This window comes from Acanthochromis polyacanthus, chromosome 14, assembly GCF_021347895.1.
Source record: "Acanthochromis polyacanthus isolate Apoly-LR-REF ecotype Palm Island chromosome 14, KAUST_Apoly_ChrSc, whole genome shotgun sequence".
NCBI classification, from domain to species: domain Eukaryota; kingdom Metazoa; phylum Chordata; class Actinopteri; family Pomacentridae; genus Acanthochromis; species Acanthochromis polyacanthus.
The window spans coordinates 28,677,655-28,695,409 of record NC_067126.1 but is presented as its reverse complement, the minus strand read 5'-3'; the positions used below and the strand labels follow the sequence as shown (position 1 = coordinate 28,695,409).

The 17,755-nt window shown below is 38.7% G+C and overlaps 1 protein-coding gene across 1 annotated transcript; it reads right to left on the bottom strand.

The window, feature by feature from the left end:
- Positions 1-651: 651 nt before the first annotated feature.
- On the bottom strand, positions 652-11,919 carry snx4 (sorting nexin 4). Its single transcript, XM_022190256.2, has 14 exons — positions 11,764-11,919; positions 9,971-10,095; positions 9,211-9,352; positions 8,923-9,072; positions 8,271-8,318; positions 8,029-8,084; positions 7,672-7,744; positions 6,593-6,654; positions 6,099-6,164; positions 5,846-5,935; positions 4,635-4,734; positions 4,266-4,411; positions 3,744-3,858; positions 652-2,401 (listed from the first exon to the last, which is right to left on the bottom strand). Exons 1-14 carry the CDS (start codon positions 11,857-11,859, stop codon positions 2,354-2,356), a joined length of 1,317 nt encoding a protein of 438 aa, XP_022045948.1. The 5' UTR covers positions 11,860-11,919; the 3' UTR covers positions 652-2,353.
- Between the last annotated feature and the right edge of the window lie 5,836 nt (positions 11,920-17,755).

Below are 17,755 nucleotides of genomic sequence, written 5' to 3'. Positions count from 1 at the left end.
TCCGGTTTATCAATTGATCAAAACATCCTGTCCATCAGTTGGGAGATTATTAGGATATATCTCATCCTTTCTGTAAATTATAGGCTATTATATTCAAATGTACAATAGCCTATAAATTATAATTAGTGCAGAGTTCCAACGGTGCACACATGACACAAAATAACTTATAAGGTATATTTACATGACTATTTCATTATTTACCTCTTAGGACTGAAAATATATTTATTCCTGACACCAAATCACACATTAAATTCAATATTTTAGAGAAAAGGGATAGGATTTTTACAGTAGATAACAATAACACCAATTCATGATTTACCCATGCAAGTTAAGGTAAGCCATAAACAGCTGATACATGTGTCCACTATGGAGGATTTTAGCATCACATGAGTGTAAACACACAGACACACCCATCTAATTTTCCTATTACCACCGGCGTCATGGAGAAAAGACAAATCTAACATAGGGGTGAAGGAGGCTCTGTGTTGTCTTGACAGTTTGACCTTTAGACTTCGCTCATCAAAAACCAGTTTGTCTTTTAGCCACAAGCAGTCAGTCATCTCTAAATGTGATACAAAAACCAGCAGTTAAATTTCATCCTGATCGACTGCAGCTCCTCTAAACATCATGTGGTATAAAAATGCGACAAGGTCGTTACAAAAGAAGAAATGTTTATTAGTGTCTCAGCACGACGGTTACATTTGACACATTTATTATAAAAACACACATAAAGCCTCAATTTGAGATTATGTCAGTAAACTGATTGTTTTATTCTGGAAAAAAAGGCAGCATTTGGAGATCTGAGCACAATATTTAGAGGTCAGATCCATTTGGAATCAATTTTTCCTCAGACTGATATCACAAAGGAAGCAGAAGTAGCACGTGTACGATTTACCTGTAGCATATATTGTGAGAATCAAACACAGTTTCCACGTTTTGGTCAACAGTTTTTTCACAAAGAACAACCGGACGGAAGCCGGGAACTCAGGTCTGTAGCTGCATTGACTTATTTAAAAAAAAAAAAAAAAGGTGAGGCACATTGACAGTGGGGAGAGAACGTCAACAAGTTTTTCCGTTCATTCCATTGTACAAACCTAATATTAAGGCTGTAAAGCTTGTCAGCAAGGAAAAGGCTCAATTATGAGTATGAATGCGTGTAGCTTTTAACAACACCTATGGCTGCGCTTGGCAGATCAAGGAGGTATGCAAGGAAGTAAACACTAACCAGAACGTTGTGAGGCTTTCCTGACTATACTTACTCGTTACTGTTACTTCTTTTGGCACAAAAACAACAAGAATGACAATTTTGTTTGCTCTTCTCCTGTGTTTTCCACCTGTAGTCTGTACTATAAAAGCACTTGGTCATCAGCACTTTAGCTATCGAGCAACAACAACATAAAGACTAACTTTTGCTTGATGCACATAAAATAACTTCGTGAAAATAAGAGAAAAGGAAATGTGAAAGTGTCATGGCTTTCGGACGCACGGCGCTTGTTCTGTTGCCTAACTGATCTGAATGTGACATTAAACAACTGAATTTATTATCTGAGGCAAAGGAAACCCCTGGCTAATTCCCTCCAGATTTTTAAAGCACTGTTCCACACTATTAGAAGACTTGGGAACACTACAAAATCTTAGAGCTTTTAGATTTTAAATTTTAACTAAACTGCCAAATTAGTCCCGACATGAGTATAGTTCTGGTAAAAGTGTTTTTTTTTTCCCCAGTTCTTCAACTCATTATCAGTATTGTCAATAGACAATTAACAGCAATTTAACCAGTATGAAAATCCTCCCTGAAGAATTTTGAAAAGAGAAGTACACACCACGGTTTTAATTTCTTTAGGGCAGGTAACTCTAGAACGAGTCACTGTCTACAATGTGCATGTAATAATGACTAAACATGAGGCAGCGCTCTACTGTGGATTACTTTATCGGGGTGAGAGGGGTACCGACTGGAATACACTACAGCTATTCTCACTGTGCAACAATCATGCAGTATTAGTGCTGGGTTTCCTTCTCAAACATGCTGTCAAACTGTGCAACTAAGGAGGAGTATTAAAAATTGGGATTGTCTGCGGTATGAAGGTTACATCAGCAGAATGTCAAGAAAGAGGTATTGTTAAGACACTTGAATTTAAAAAGGCATTGTGTGTGACAGAGAGAAAGACAGAGAAAAGTTGACAGAATTATTCTCAGTAGCTTCGATTCAGCATAGCAAACAAAGTGAAGGCAGCATTTGGGCTCCCATCGAATCTCCACTACACCACAGTATAGTGAATGGCTGACGGTCCTGGTCTGTACAATCTGAGTAACTACTGCTTTGGTGCAGAGCGCGATTGGCTTGGAAAGTGGCTCACATTTTGTTGAAACACTCCTTGGCGTTGGACCACACCTGGATTCCCTGAAAAGGAGGCAGAGAACGAGAGTGGCTTGACATTTTGAAAGACGAGGTTTTAGAAAACAGATGTGGAGTGGACCTGTTGAGGGGTGCACCACAAAGCAAGTGTGACAGAGCCGAGCTTTCTTTGTGCGAGTTGGCTTGACAAAACCTCAAACCCCAAGCAGAGATAATGGGTATCACGACTGTGGTTCTCAGCTTTCTTTGTTAACTCGGGCTTTCTTCTCCAGTGCGCGACCCATTAAAGGGAATTTTAACACATCATGTTACTCGTTTACCGCACAGAATGGACTGATGGTGTGCTGCCTACTTCAGTCAAGAGGAACAGGTTCTAATAATGGAGTGCTGTGAAGAATATTAAAAGGTTTTATGTTATAAAGCGCTGCAATGGACGCAACAGAGAAACGCTGCTGTAAAGCTGTTCATCATCTAAGTTAGTATATTTATTTTACCACTCAGCACACTCTCATTTCAGGTGCTCGTTTCTAACACGAAAGCCACACATTAGAGTTCTGAAACAATTAATCAAGTGCCATGCCATTCAGCGTAGGCGATCATTTATCTCCATCTAATCCAATCTTTTGCCTTCTGAATTGTGACTGTTGCCCTTTCCATGTGCAGCCATGATGTCAGTCCATCTATCATTCTCATTCTGTCTGCCTCGTTCTCTCTTCCACTAATTTTTCCAGCTGTGACGATATATTCCAGGGTCTCTTTCCTTAGGATGTGGCTGAAAAAGTGTTCAAATGTTCATTTTGTTCAATAGCGTATTATTTGTGCTTAGTATTTTAAAAGCATTGTCATTGGTCATTCTGGCCGTATAAGCTATACGTAGCCTGCGTCTGTAAAACCACATCTCTGCTGCAGTGATTTTGTTTCACATTTTATTGTTTATGAACCAAGATTCACATCCGTACATCAGAACTGGTAGGATGTAACAGCTGAGAGCCCTCACACAGAGGCTAATTGCTATTTTCTTGTTTGCCAGTATGTTTTTCATTTTTGTCAATGCTGTTCTTACCATTGCTACTCTATATCTGATGTCATTCATAAACGGAGATATTTGAAATGATGAGCCACTTCAGACAGTCAATTTAAGTCCCAAACACTGAGCAGGCTACCTGTGCAGCATGAGTTACCATGGTGATCTAGCCACATTAAAATGAAACCCCCTTCCTGGCACTGAAAACTCTGGCATTAGGCTCAAACTACCTTGCAAACCCATTAACTTGCTTTATCGTACACCTCTGTGAAGAATCGACATTACTAAGCATTGGCTTTTTGGAATATAAAACTATATGAACAAACTGTGGAAAGGATGGAAAAAACCCATAGAAATCCACACCTTCTTACACATGCTGATCTGCATAATGGCATAGCCGATTAGCGCTTCACGTAGGTCTTTGTCCTTCTGCTCCTTGAAGCGTTCAATGTCTTCCCACGCTGTTCGCACAAATTCTCTGGTCACACAATCACAAAAACACATGCTATTGTCACTGTCTGAGTGGAGGAAATGAACTGAGGAAGAACACAAGATGAGGTAGAGGAAGAAGTAACTTCAATAATGCTATATTTTCTCTTCCTTGTTTATTTATGTTCTATTTCTTGCTTTTCAGACTGATACAGAAGCTTGTTTTAATGTGATTTACTGACTCCATTTACTAAATGATGAGACATCTGTTCTCCTATGATTGATAATTCTGTCACAGCAGCACCAAGCACATGAGTTCATGAGAAACTAACCTTATTCTTGATAATGCACTGTATTTTCTGTTCTTAATAATGAGAAAAACAGACAACGGAATAGATTTCACGGACAGAGTGCGTAGAAAAGGATGGATGGTTGATTAATTTGTGTCAGTCTTACTGGCACTCGGCGTTCTTCTCCTTCACCGTTTCCTCTCCCTCCCGGATGCTCTGCTCCAGGGCTGCTAACCTGCTCTCCCTCTGCTCCTGGCTCTCTTGGCCAAATAACTTACTGGTCATTCCCTTCAGTGAAAAGATTCGCACCGTCTGCACTCACACACAGACACACAAATTAAATGAGTCCATTATGCTTTCATCCATTATAATCACAAAAAACCCCACCTAATTCTGTGGATTAATAGTGCTTGTGTGTAAAATGCAATTATGACAGCAGATTTTCAGTGTGTGTGTGTGTGACATCTGTGTATATGCCTAGAGTGTGTGAGACAAAGTGAGCGATCACAAGCTGCAGAGTGTGACAGTGTGTTACCCCAGTAGCCAGCTCTTCTTTCTGCTGTTTCTTGTGGGCGAGGTCCTGCGCTGCCATCTCCAGCTCATACTGGATCAGCTCATGCTTCCTACAAACTGACCTTAAAACACACACAAATTGACAAATGTTTTAAACCTTAAATTAAATCTAAATCCAATATTTTGTTGACCTGCAACAAAAATATATATGGTCAGAAACACTAAGAGTTAAAGAGAAACTAGAAACTAATAACAATTTAAGATACAGCTGAGTCTTTTCTACAAGGGAATTTAAATAGAGAAGATGATCTAAATATAATTTCATTCATTTAGAATGAATGAAACAATGGGGTAGTTTTTTTACCAGACAAAAATATACCAAAATTAATATCCGGATACCGCCGTAGCGAACGAATATTCGGATATTCGGGATATTCTGGTCCAGCCTTACTGCCAAAATCTAATCAGTTGGTCCTGTGTCATTTCTGACCTTCCCTGAACATTTCTTTCAAATCTGTTTGTCCGTTTTTAAGTAATGTTGCGAACAGATAGCCTAGCCGCGCTAGACCCAGCTCTTAAGACACAAGGGTCTAGGAACACTCGACAGGGAGGGAGGCGGGCTAAAAGGTTGTCTTTCAAATCACTCTGCAGCAACTGGGTAGGTATACAACCAATCAGCACAACGAATAGGCTGACGGAGTTCCTAGAGCGCCGGATTGTGGCTAAGTCCCATTAGCTTCCCAACCAGCAGAACCAACTGGTATACTAAGGATTTGCCATATCCTGTCGGCATAAGTCCAAATACGTCTTTCTTCTCAATGAAACACTTCAGTGCCGTCCTTTGTTTATCTTTCAAGTTGAATTTTAGCTTCAAATCTTTAAGGGCTGTAGCCAAAGCCGAGTCGAAAGATAACTGTTTATTGTTTCCGGTTGTTTCTGTCAGAATTGTCACGTCTCTGTCGTCACTTAGTTACGCCCGCCTTCTGACTCTACACTTCATGGTGATTGGTCCGGCCAGTTTTAGGAGAATCCAGCCTCGAGCCTTATGGAGGGTAACTAGACCCACCCTGGCAGAGAATTAAATTCGTTGCCGTGGGTTGTCTAGCGCGGCTAGGCTAGCGAACAGACAGACAAACAGACAAACCAACATACTCCAATGGTCTGTCAATCCTGATAAGCACATTAGCTAAATTCACTTGTATTCCTACCACAATTACTACAACAGTTACTAACCTAACAGCGTCAGTGTAGAAGAGGTATTCTTTCAGTTCGTCTGCATAGTGCTCTTCTTCCTCCAGAATGTCATCTATGGATGCAGCATAACTGGATACAAACACAAAGAGTCACATTTAAAGCAAACAATTGCCAAACAAACACCATGTGTGAGAGTATGCGGATGTGTTTATCAGTACTCCAGATAACACATTTGAGTGCGAGTATGTACGAGGGTGTCCTAGTTGGAGTTTATCCACCATCTACTACTTACGTGTCCATGTGGTGGCCAGCGCTCTGCAGTCCATCTCCCATTTCTTTTTCTATAGCACTCCACTCACTAGACATAAAAAAAACAGACATAGTAAAGCTTACTTCAACATTTTTCTACATCTAGTTGATAAAGATAAAGGGGAGCTTTATTTACTCAAATGAAAACAGCATTTTGTATTTAGTAAATTATTTCCAAAACATTGCATCTTCATGCTTGAAAGAATTACAACATGACCCCCATTAGTACTGAATGCATCAGTACTGTATGTGCGGTTGTTTTTGTTTTAAAAATTCAGTGTGATCGGGCTTGTATACGTTTCTGCAAGCAACTATGTAGAACAAGTGTAGATGGATAAATACAGGCAACAAATGTCTTTTCATTTCAATTACGGCTTGCTTTTTTTATTGCTATATTTCATGTAAAGTGACTTGTTTTTGGTATAAACTATCGCATCAATGTAGAAACACAGTCCAACTAGAACAGCTGTTTCTCACCTGAAAACTCTGCCGTAGTTGCCGTGAACCTTGTAAACTCCATACAGCCGGTCTGCTACTCGCTGGTAACAAAAACAACAGTGACATCAGTTATCAACAACAAAGTTTTCTACCTTACATAACCTGCTATTATAAGCCCCATGAGGTGATACTTTGGATATAAACAGTGAGCCAATGATTTCTTCCAAACAGAAAATGCAAGTGTTATGTCCCATCTACGATGAGAACAGACATGCACTCCATGTAGGTTACAATTCACTGCTATGGATAGTAACAAATACATATCTAAAGTAAAGCAGGTTCATAAATAAATGCAGACAGGCTGTCGACTACTTGCCCTAAGCAAAATGGTAGAGAAGACCTGAAAAAAACAGTCAAACAAGCAAGATATATTTTTCGGGAATAATAATAATAATAAGAAGAATGATAGTGTAAATAATAATAATACGGTATAGCATCCCAGAGAACAGTGTTCCCAAGGTGCTTCGACAGTTAAAACAAGCAACACAGACAATCAAGATATAAGGAGACAAGGCAGAGCAGTCAATTAAAATAAATAGTAAAAATGCGAATTAATTAGATGATTAATTAGTTAGATTAGCACGCATATCAAAAAAGGGCACTAGGCAGTTTAAAAATTCAAGAATCAGATGGAGAGTTAAAAGTCAGGAATAATAAAAAAAAAAAAAAAAGGAAATTAGACAATTAACGCATTAGCGATGACAGCACATCAAGAAACCAGGCAGCTGAAATTAAAATAAAAAAGAGAGAACATATAAAATAAAGAGGCCATAATACAAAATGAAAACACTAAAACTAATAAAAGCAATCTTCACATAAATGCAGGTCTATAAGTGGGTTTTAAGAAGTGATTTAAAAGAAGTTCTGGACTCTGCAAGCCTTTTGTCCTCAGGCAGGTAGACAGACAGTTGGTGAAATTTGAATTTACACAAGGAAGGGATGTCCACAGTACCCAACACAATATGCAAAACCATAGACCCCACCTAAACCCTTGTCAAATCTAAACAGAGAGTTCAGTGTGAGCGTGTAAGGGCACGCGTTCAAATGCCAAAACTCACCGCTCGCACCCTGAGTAACTGGGAGATGACGGTGTTCAGTTCATCGCTGTAGTGTTTCAGTGCTGTGAAGCGCCTGGGGAACAAAACATAAGAGCACTTCCTTAAACTAGATTTTTGTATTACTAAATGCAAATATATCAAGTATTTCCAGAATAAAATATTTTTCAAATGTGTGGCAGAATTTTATTTTGACATTCGTGTTTAGAACTATTCTAAAACTAGCAGTATCTCTGACAACCCAATCAACTCATTCATAATTCTGTAATCTGTCTAAATTGTGTGGTATGAACGCATCCTAGCAATTAAACATAAAACTTACATTTTAAAAATAGTCACTTGTGTCTGTTTTACACTTACTTGTCAGGGTTCTTGACCCTGAACATGGCACTCAAAGACTTCAGTCTGGAGTCAGCCTGGTCGGAATAGAATTACACATATTATACAGACGAAAAACAGGAGGATCAATGACGCGACGCTTTTGAAATGATGTAGTTTGATACAAAACAAAAACTGGCCTGAAATAAACTGACAAGGCCGTTCATTAACAAGACATTCAACAGTTATGTGTGAAAGAGATCCAGCTGAACTGAATAATGTACCTTATCTTGGAAACCTGTCTCCAAAACTGCCTCCCTCCATCCCTTCTCCTGAGGACAGATTGTGGACGAACGAAAGACATCATTATCAACCACACTGAGAAAAACTGGGTCTTCCAGCTGACAGGAACACTACAACTAAACACCAAAATGGCTGTGCTGGACTGTGTCTCTTGCCACAGGCTAAAATGGAATACAGAAGTTCTGTTCAGTGATGCAACCAATGGCAAGACTCTGCATGAAATCATTTTTTACTCTTGGGAAAGTTAGCCAGGGAGGTAATAACTGCCATCTACGGACTGACAGATAAAGAGCAAATTAGATTTATGTGCTGCGAGGTATTCTACCTGACATAGGTGTGTGCAATATTTCTGCAGAAAGAAACTACAGACTTTCTCATTCATGCTAATATTACTGTGGAATTGCTGCTGGAGGTCTCATTGCATAGGGCTTGAACAGACAAACAGATCAACCATCTTCACATGGCACCAACACTTCAAACTAAAATTGTTAGCGTCCTTTTTCTTCTTATTTATCTGGATCACGCGGCAACATTCTCCCACCGGTTCAGCCTCTTGTATTGTTTTTCTGTAGTGCTACTGTCAGTTTGTGATCTCTGCTGTGCGTGTGTGTATATGTGTGTGCGGTTGCTAACCTCTGTGAGAAAGAGGTAGAAAAGTTTGTCATTGGAAAGGACAGGATGTGATGCAACACGCAGCAGGAAGTTTTCCAGACCGACTCTTCTTCGCTCAACAAAGTCTGGGTCGAGGTTGTCAGCTGAAAGCTTGTGCCAGACAAACTCGGCCTACACAAGACAAAATCAAGGGCGGCCAAAAAAAAAGTAAAGATAAAAAGACATCATCTACTTCAAGTTTAGTATTATATATATAATGAATCTTATTGTTTTTTATTAGTTTTATCCCACCACTTATGTGACACTCACCCGTTTCTCTGGCAGCGGGGGGACGATGACGTAGGGGTATGTGACCAAAAGGTACGTCCTGAGGAGCTCAAACTCACTGTAGCGTCTCCACAAAGTGTCAGGTGCAGCTGGTGTACCTCCCTCTGGGACAGTTTCAGCTGGCCTGCAGGCAGATGAAAGGGAACAAACTGCATTTTAGGTGTTTCACAGAAATGATCGGACATTTAAGCCAGTGCTCTCGTTCAAAGCAAATTGAGTCACACACAGAGAAGCATGTGACATCATGTGACAGTCATTTCCTATGAAAAACTTAGACAAGTCTGTAAATGCCAGCTGAACAGCCACAATGCCCCAGTGACAGTGATGAACTCACATTCTTTTACTGGAGTAGCCAAGAAGGTTTTATAATAATCATGGCAAGCTACTCTACTCCTTGACCTTGCTACATTTAACAAGTTTAATTATATTAAGTACATATGTATATATTTAGTTGCTTTGCTGCTGTCAGAGATAAAAAGCATGATAGCTACAGTTAATCAAAGTTTAAACTACATAAAAAACAAAAGTCTAATATCTGACTTTGGTGCAAATTGCAGCACCTACACCTAAAATTGAATCCTTTCTGAAGAAGTAAGTCCCAATCAAACTTGTTTTGTTCCACTGTTGTTTTCCGCAGAATTATATTCAGCTTTTTTTCCCTTGTACCATAGCTCCAGCATCAGAAATCTGGGTAATAGATCGTCTGATGTGAGAAAACCAGACACTCCAGTTTCAGACCTACCGTATTTCTATGAGGTAGACGGTATAGGTTTCTTGCATGTTAACCGTGTTCTTCCCCGTTCTCTTCTCTGCCTCTGCTACATTTATCTCCAGCTTTCTCAACAGAGCTGTCCCTTTTTCCACCATCTACACAAACCAGGAAGAAAAAATACGTAAGGATGAGAAAAGGCGATCAAAGTGTAAAGCAAAACATATCAAAGTATGTGACAAATGTAAGAGGGAGCATCAGGAAATATAAATAAACTACACTACAGGCCAAAAGTTTGGAAGCCAGATCAGATTTGTACAAAATATTATCAGCGTTTCACTGGGAAACTTTGAAACAAAGTAAACATGATTGTTATATAAAGAGTCACTCATCAGAATAGGTGTTTACTATATCAGGTATTTGTACCTGTACTCTTGTTTACTCAGCTATTTCTTTCTAGCCATTTCTGTGCCAGTTATAGAGATATGGACACAGTTGAGATTTTTATATGCAAACTCCCAAACGCTAAGGGGCTAAAGTGAATAATGCAAATTGTGATTTGTTTTTTACTTTTGCACTGAAGTTGTAACTCACGCAAATCTTCTCAACTCTAAAACTAAGCCCTTCTTTTCATCTGTTAAGATTTATTCAGCAATTGCCTGGGAGCATCAATGCTCAAGTAACTGTAAATTGAGGAAAAAGGCGCTAATCAATGAAAGCAAAGTCTGATCATGCAGTAAATACATGCCAAAATCCATAGCATTTATATTGATTTTTAATATTTCTACCTAATTAAGAAAGACATGGCAATCAAAAACTTGAAGTTGCTTCCAAACTTTTGGCCTGTAGTGTATGTTTTATAGCACCTCCTGAAACTGGAATTACAAGATGGTTTACAAATGCTGAAACATACAAAGCATTAGAAAATGACACTAAAACCATAAAAAATAACACAATAATACAGTACTTCACAATTAAACATTAAGAAGAGCAACTAAAAAAAAAACATGAGTTGTTTATGTTCATTGATAGCGGTCAAAGGTGAGGGATGATATTACTAGAATTTGGCCAGGACCAATAACAAGGACTTCAGTTGTGAGAAACTAGAATCCATTCAGTCTTTAATTGCAGTAAGCCAGCACTGCAGATAATCCAGATTGTCATGATTGTCACGAGTAAAGGGAAATCACATCAGTTAAACAGACAGCTGTGACTTTCAGTGCCTAAGAGAACAGACATGTATGGACAGACGAGAATGAAACTAGAGGAACACAGAGGACCTGGCATCTGTTTGGCCATTAAAGATACTGCAACTGTGCTCAGGGTTGTAAACCTGTGCAGATCACAAGACAAAACAACATGACACCCACCGAAGTACCGCAGAACGTTACTTTAGTATCTGGAATGTGTCCTTTCTCACAAGATACAATGTTAATGAATTTGCTTGCAGAACAGACAGAGAAGTGAGGCTAATCTGAAGTAAACAAAACTTAGGTTTAGCGTTCAGAGCTGCTAGCTAACAAGCTAACGTCAGGAGCAAAGTTTACAAAGACTTTCCTAATCAGTGATATTCAGAGGAGCTTTGGCATATTTTGTAACTTTAACGGTACATTGCTCAACCAGCAGCTACACGTATTAGTGAAGCCAGTGAACGCTCCACAAAACCGCAACAGCTTTTTCCAAAATAGTGAAAAACTCTCCGTTGCTAAGTCACTAACTTCAGCTAGCTAACATTAGGTTAGGCCTTAATGGGAAGGTTCCACTAGTGAAAACAGGGTTTTTAAACTTCAGACACGTTTGTCAAAGAAACAAACAAATAGTACGACCGTGTTTATGATGTTGTTCTCTGATTCCGTTGAAGTGAGGTCGGTGTTACCGATCACGGCTACTTCTTCGCTACTTCCAGAGTCTGCCATGATCATCTGGCTCTGGCTGGCTGAAGAGGTGCTGCTGTTGTCAGCTGAGCTGGCAGCGGCAGCTCTTCTCTGCGCATGCGTAGCACAGAGGCCAGGGATCAATGACCGTTCAAACTTTTCTACAAATAATCGAACGATTTTTGATTATAATTTACTCAACCATTAAGGGATTAAAAATTGTTTACCAGAATAATAGTCAAGAAGAAAAGAAGTCGCAAAATATCAGAATAATCTCAGGCTAAAGTGCAATCATTTAAATAAAATAAAACAATATTGCATCAAAATATATTTTAAAATAATGCAAGCAACACATGTATTTATATAGCATCTTATCACACAAAGAAGGTATTCTAGAAGACAGACAAAATAACCACAAGAAATTTCAAATCAAAGTACAAAACAGAGCATCATATAATTAAGGAAATTAAATAAAATTAATCAGAAACGGTACAGATAGGTTGTACACAAAACACACGTTTAAAAAACAATCAAAACTGACTGACCAAAACAGCAAGAAGAGATTAAAGTTGTTTTTTTTTAAAAAAAATACAAACCACTTATTTGAAAAAATAAATAAATAAAATTGATCTGTCAAACACCATAATTTAAATCAAATACCAAAATGGAAACCACAGGAGACCAAGTATGTGCTCACTCCAACAAGTGACCATATAAAATGTTAAAGGAATTAGTGGAACATTACAAAATTGCAATGCCTTGTTAATCAGTAGGTGTAGCAAAATGAAAAACATTATCATAATGTCATAAAAACGGGTGCATATGTGAAGCTGTTCAATAAATGGTTGCGAAAAATTTCCATGCAGCTGTGCTCCTCATTGTTAAACCCATTACACTCCTATGATTGCCCTGCATTGGCACTGTTTGCATCTTGAACACCTTTCGTTGGCAAGGCTGACATCTGCTGGAGGGATTGCAATTAGAGTTTGATTATTTCTACTTTGGCCCCAGAGCCCATGCTTTTTCTCATGATGTTTCATTTCTTATTTCTTTGCAACATTGGAAAATATACAGACACTGTGGTATGCTAATTACCAGTTGGTCCAGCTGCACAGTCCTGTTTGCGTTCAACAGCAGGATGATTGCTGCTTAGTTACAAGAGGAAGAGAGCAGGATACTTGGGTGCTGACAGTTACCTGGCTTAAACAGCAATCCTAAATTGATGGTTTAGTAAGATGTGGAATATCAAATGTCAAAGTACTGGCCATTGCATTATACTTTAAAAAATTACACTAATTTACATTGACAATGACTTTTCAGCAAAATTTTAGGAACAAAAATGTGGAAAAAAAAGGTGTCACACATGATGAGTTTCCTCACTGTGGTGATATCATTTGGTGCTTCTCATTTTTTTTGTGTACGGTTATGGGCCCAGATCTGAATGAGAGGGATGCGGTATGCCTCAGGCTAGTAAACAGCACAGAAACACGGCCTTTTAGTTCCTGTGGTCACACTGTTGTGCAGTGTTTAATGTTTAAAGAGAAGGGTGGAGCAGCATTTAGTAAGGAAGCATTTTATATAGATGCCACTGGGCATGGAGTGGGGTGTTGGAGTGTTGTGGGATGTGGGGTGGATGAAAAGAGAAAGAGATCAAATGAAACTAGAATAATGCGTTTATAAGAGGTATGGGAGTGAAATGAGGTAAAATAATCATTGACTGCAAAATCAGCAGACACAGATGCACCAGGTATGGATGGACGGCTGCCTGGATGAATGGACGGAGTGATGGTGGGATGTGGTTTCAGGCTGCAGTGTGTCAGGAAACCCAAAGCTTGCGCTTTGACCAGCCGTTGTCTCAGCAACAGCATAGCTACCATTCTTTCCTGCCACTGACCTCAAACCAGCCACCACCACTTCCTGTCCGCACACATGGGCACGCACACATATATAAGGACACACACACCTCTAGCCTTATTTGGTTGACTATAATTGGCCATTTGACAACTTTTTAAAGCTCTCTGACCAATGTTCTTCAGCACCAAGCTACAATAAGCTATTCACAGCTTCTGTGTATGTGTGTGTGTGTGTGTGTGTGTGTGTGTGTGTGTGTGTGTGTGTGTGTGTGTGTGTGTGTGTGTGTGTGTGTGTGTGTGTGTGTGTGTGTGTGTGTGTGCGTGTGTGTTTATTCTTGTCAAGGCTATATTTGGATGTTCTCCACAAAAGCTGCAGAGTGACTATAATTTAGATCAGTATGTTTGTGTTATATACCAAGACATGAAATTTGTATTAAAATGCCTGGAAACAAGAATAATAATTATTGATTACATTCATCAACTGGATATCATACATGCCAAAATCAATTCTAAAAATACCAATGAAATTGGTAGAATTTTCAACATGTGACTGTACATTTGTTTCAGGGCTGTTTTTAAAGGAACATCTTTCATTTCAGTGGTTTATTTGACTAATATTTGTTGTTCAAATTAATCCCCTCTTTCTGTAGTATGTTTATTTGTCTGAGAAAATGACTGCCTGACTTTGGTCTGCTGATGTTTGACTGTTGAACAGTAGAGGGAAGCAAAAACCAAAAGAAGCACGTGATGGTGAATCAGTGCAAGTTGCAATCAACATTCACAGCAGAAGCTGCAGCAACACGAGTGTAAATGAGTATAACATGTCTCTGTTATAGTGGGCATTCTGATTTGTCATGGCAGAAAAACACAAATGTTGCTGTGTTCTCTTTAAGTGTCAAGCCATGACACTGTGACATTTAGCCAACATGTGCACAGTGAAATGGTGGGAGCTAAATGTTACTGTGTTAGAAATAATTTTACATTTAGACCAAGGTATCTCTACTCTCTACTCTACTCTCTCTAATAGGATGTTTTCTGTGAAAACATCCTATTACTATTATAAGACTGTATCTTTGCCATTGTAATATTTAATACAAAGGAAATGTTTTGATGCAGTAGCATGAAATTAAAGACAAGTACCTCTACAAGGAAAGTTATACTGAATTGTCAACTTCTCTTTATTGATGATAAAGTATATAGACTGTCCCAAACCACTGTGCTATTACCATTAATGTATCACAGAAACCTTCAATAATTTAAGATAGAGCCCGGGGAACGATTACTAATATGTAGTTAGTTTCCTTATTTGGATAGCAGGTGTCAAATTTGAAAATGTATTGGATTAAAAACTCTGAATTCACCTTGAATTTGTGAATATAAATGAATGTATTGAAAGTACACAAATAAGCATACTTCTTAGATTTTTAGTTGAAGTACATTTTGAAATAGAAATAGTGAAAAAAAATCAGAATAGAAGATTTATCTTTTTTGGGGTTAGGGTTTGATTAGTCTGACTCATCACATGAAGACTGCAGGTATTGGCCTACCACTGACACACATTTCATGCAACTTCTTCTATCCTTCCACTATCTATGTTTTACAATGTTCATACTCCTCCTTACTACAGGAAACAACAACACCTGGGCAGCAACCTGCCATGCTGAAAATTTCATGAAACAGTTCCCAACTGTGAGAGGACACTGATGTTTAAAGAAATATAGACAAATCAGAATGATAATGAGGTGCATTCAGACCATTCTATAATGCAGAATTGTCTGGTTTTGCAAGGCTATTGTTTAATTGACGTCTTTCTGTCTTTGCATGTCTTTAGGGGCAGTTTCAGCCACTAAATTGTTGTTGTTGTATTACAGAAAATCTGATTTATAGGAAATGTATCCCAGATAGCAAACTATGGGTGAATCAATGTTGAATCTATGTTGAGACCTAAAGTAGAAATTATACAGAAAGCGCAAGGTTGATAAAATGTTGAGTCCACGTTTGCTTACATAGATTACATGTTTGCAAACATAGATTCAACATTAATTAAACATTGACCTGTCAAACATTTTAATTAAACCAAAATACAATGTAGATTCAATGGCATCTTTTAAACACAAACTTCAATGTTGACAAAATGTTGTTGAATCAACGTTGATCCAACCATCAATCTTCAACCGTAACCAAAATTCAACCTTCTTAACCCTAATTCAACATTGATTTAACATCTTTTGCTATCTGGGTAAAGTGTGATTATGGTTGAAAAGCAAATGTTGACTCAACATTTTATCAACCTTGCGCTTTCTGTATAATTTCTACGTTAGGTCTCAACATAGATTCAACATTGATTCACCCATAGTTTGCTATCTGGGTATTGTACTGTGGATGTCTACGTGCACATGTGTGCACATACCGTATGCAAGGTCGGTCACGAAGATCATAAAGAGGAAATCCTTGTGGTCAGTAGAAAGGAACACATGTTTTGCTCCATGTCAAGTCTTCGTCCTTCATTTTCCTCTCCTTCACCCGTCTATTCTTGCCTTTGACAGTGGTGGAAACTCCTGCAGTGTGTCCAGTGGGCACACTGCAGGAGTGTGCAGTGTGCCCACTGGACACATGTATTTCTATGGTATACATGTGTATGAAATTCCTTAATGAAAAGTGCTTGGGATTTCCTACAATCAAAGTATGTCTTTGTGTGGTTGTCAAAACGTACTTTTTTGGATAGTTCTTAATGTTTTAATTTAGTGAGTGACCCTTGTTAACTTTAGGAGTTTTAGTTTAACTTTATACACACTCATCTTGTTCTAACCGCTACCAACATTCAGATTAATTAGGAAATTGTATTTCAAATCAATATTTGATGGCTCAGTATTGTTTTGTTACTCATACAGCCCAAAACAAGCTATGTAAATGAGAAGTTCTACATTTTGAACTGACTCATAGCAGGGCAGGTCATATAGGTTTACCTTTTGCAAGTTTCACTCCTGTTTGAACCCCTGTAATGCTTGTGTTGGATCAGTGTTGTTAGGAAAACCATTAGTTTCACGTTTTAAATTTTTTTTCTCCGCTTTCCTCTGTCTCGTCCATCACCAGCGTGTTGACAAATTAAGACATGCAAGTCTCATTGAAAGCTTCTCTGCATGACTGCCACTGCTTTCCAACAAGCTTACACATGCATGTGTACACATTTACTGTACACGGGCACTTAGTCTCACACACACACATGCAAACGCACATGCAGAGTGTGAGCAATGCAGTATAATAAGCAGCGTGGCAGAAATGCGGTCAGCTTTGCCCCATGTGCAATCGTTGAGAAGCCACATGAAGGCTTCTGGGTATTAAAGGACAAGCCTTGGTTGGCTGGGAGGGAATCTGTCATGCAACAAGAAAACTGTGTTTTTCACCCTTTTTCCCTCTTTCATGTCTTCTCGATCCTTTTTTTCTTTCCAAGTTCTGTCTTTTTCCAATTTCTCTCCCTCTCCATTTCCAATTTTTTTCTTCTTCTCCTTCATTTCTTTCATTCTGTGGCATATTAGACTCAGTTGTAATACTCTCCAGTTTAAAATGCTTAGACCACTGGAATGTTCCGTCAAAGAGGTGGGCGGACCCGGGGGGCGGGACAGACCAACATAACCAATTAAGGAGGAGATTGAGGTAAGACGGACAGCTTCTAAATGGTGTAATAACAACCTACTAAAATGTAATTACAATGCAATAGCAATAGACACTTCTAATGACAGGATGTATATGCCAATGTGATTTCCTAATTATGGCCTTGGCATAATGGGTGACTGTTAACATGGCGTGGAGATTATAGAGAGGTGTCTGAATGCAGAAATTCAACCACATGGACTTGTAACAGTGTTGAAGGACATGATGGTCACTCAGAAGTTCTCTCAGGTATTGATCAGAACTAGTAGGTGAGTGATTTTCAGACGGATGATTATTGGATGAGCTAGTTGATATAAGCTGGAGTTACTGATGTGATTCAGTTGTTTATCCATTGAGCCATCTGTCCGTCCATTCAGGCATTTTTGATAAACAAAAACTTGGGCTACTTGGATATTGATCCAATTTTTTGGCTTTTGTTT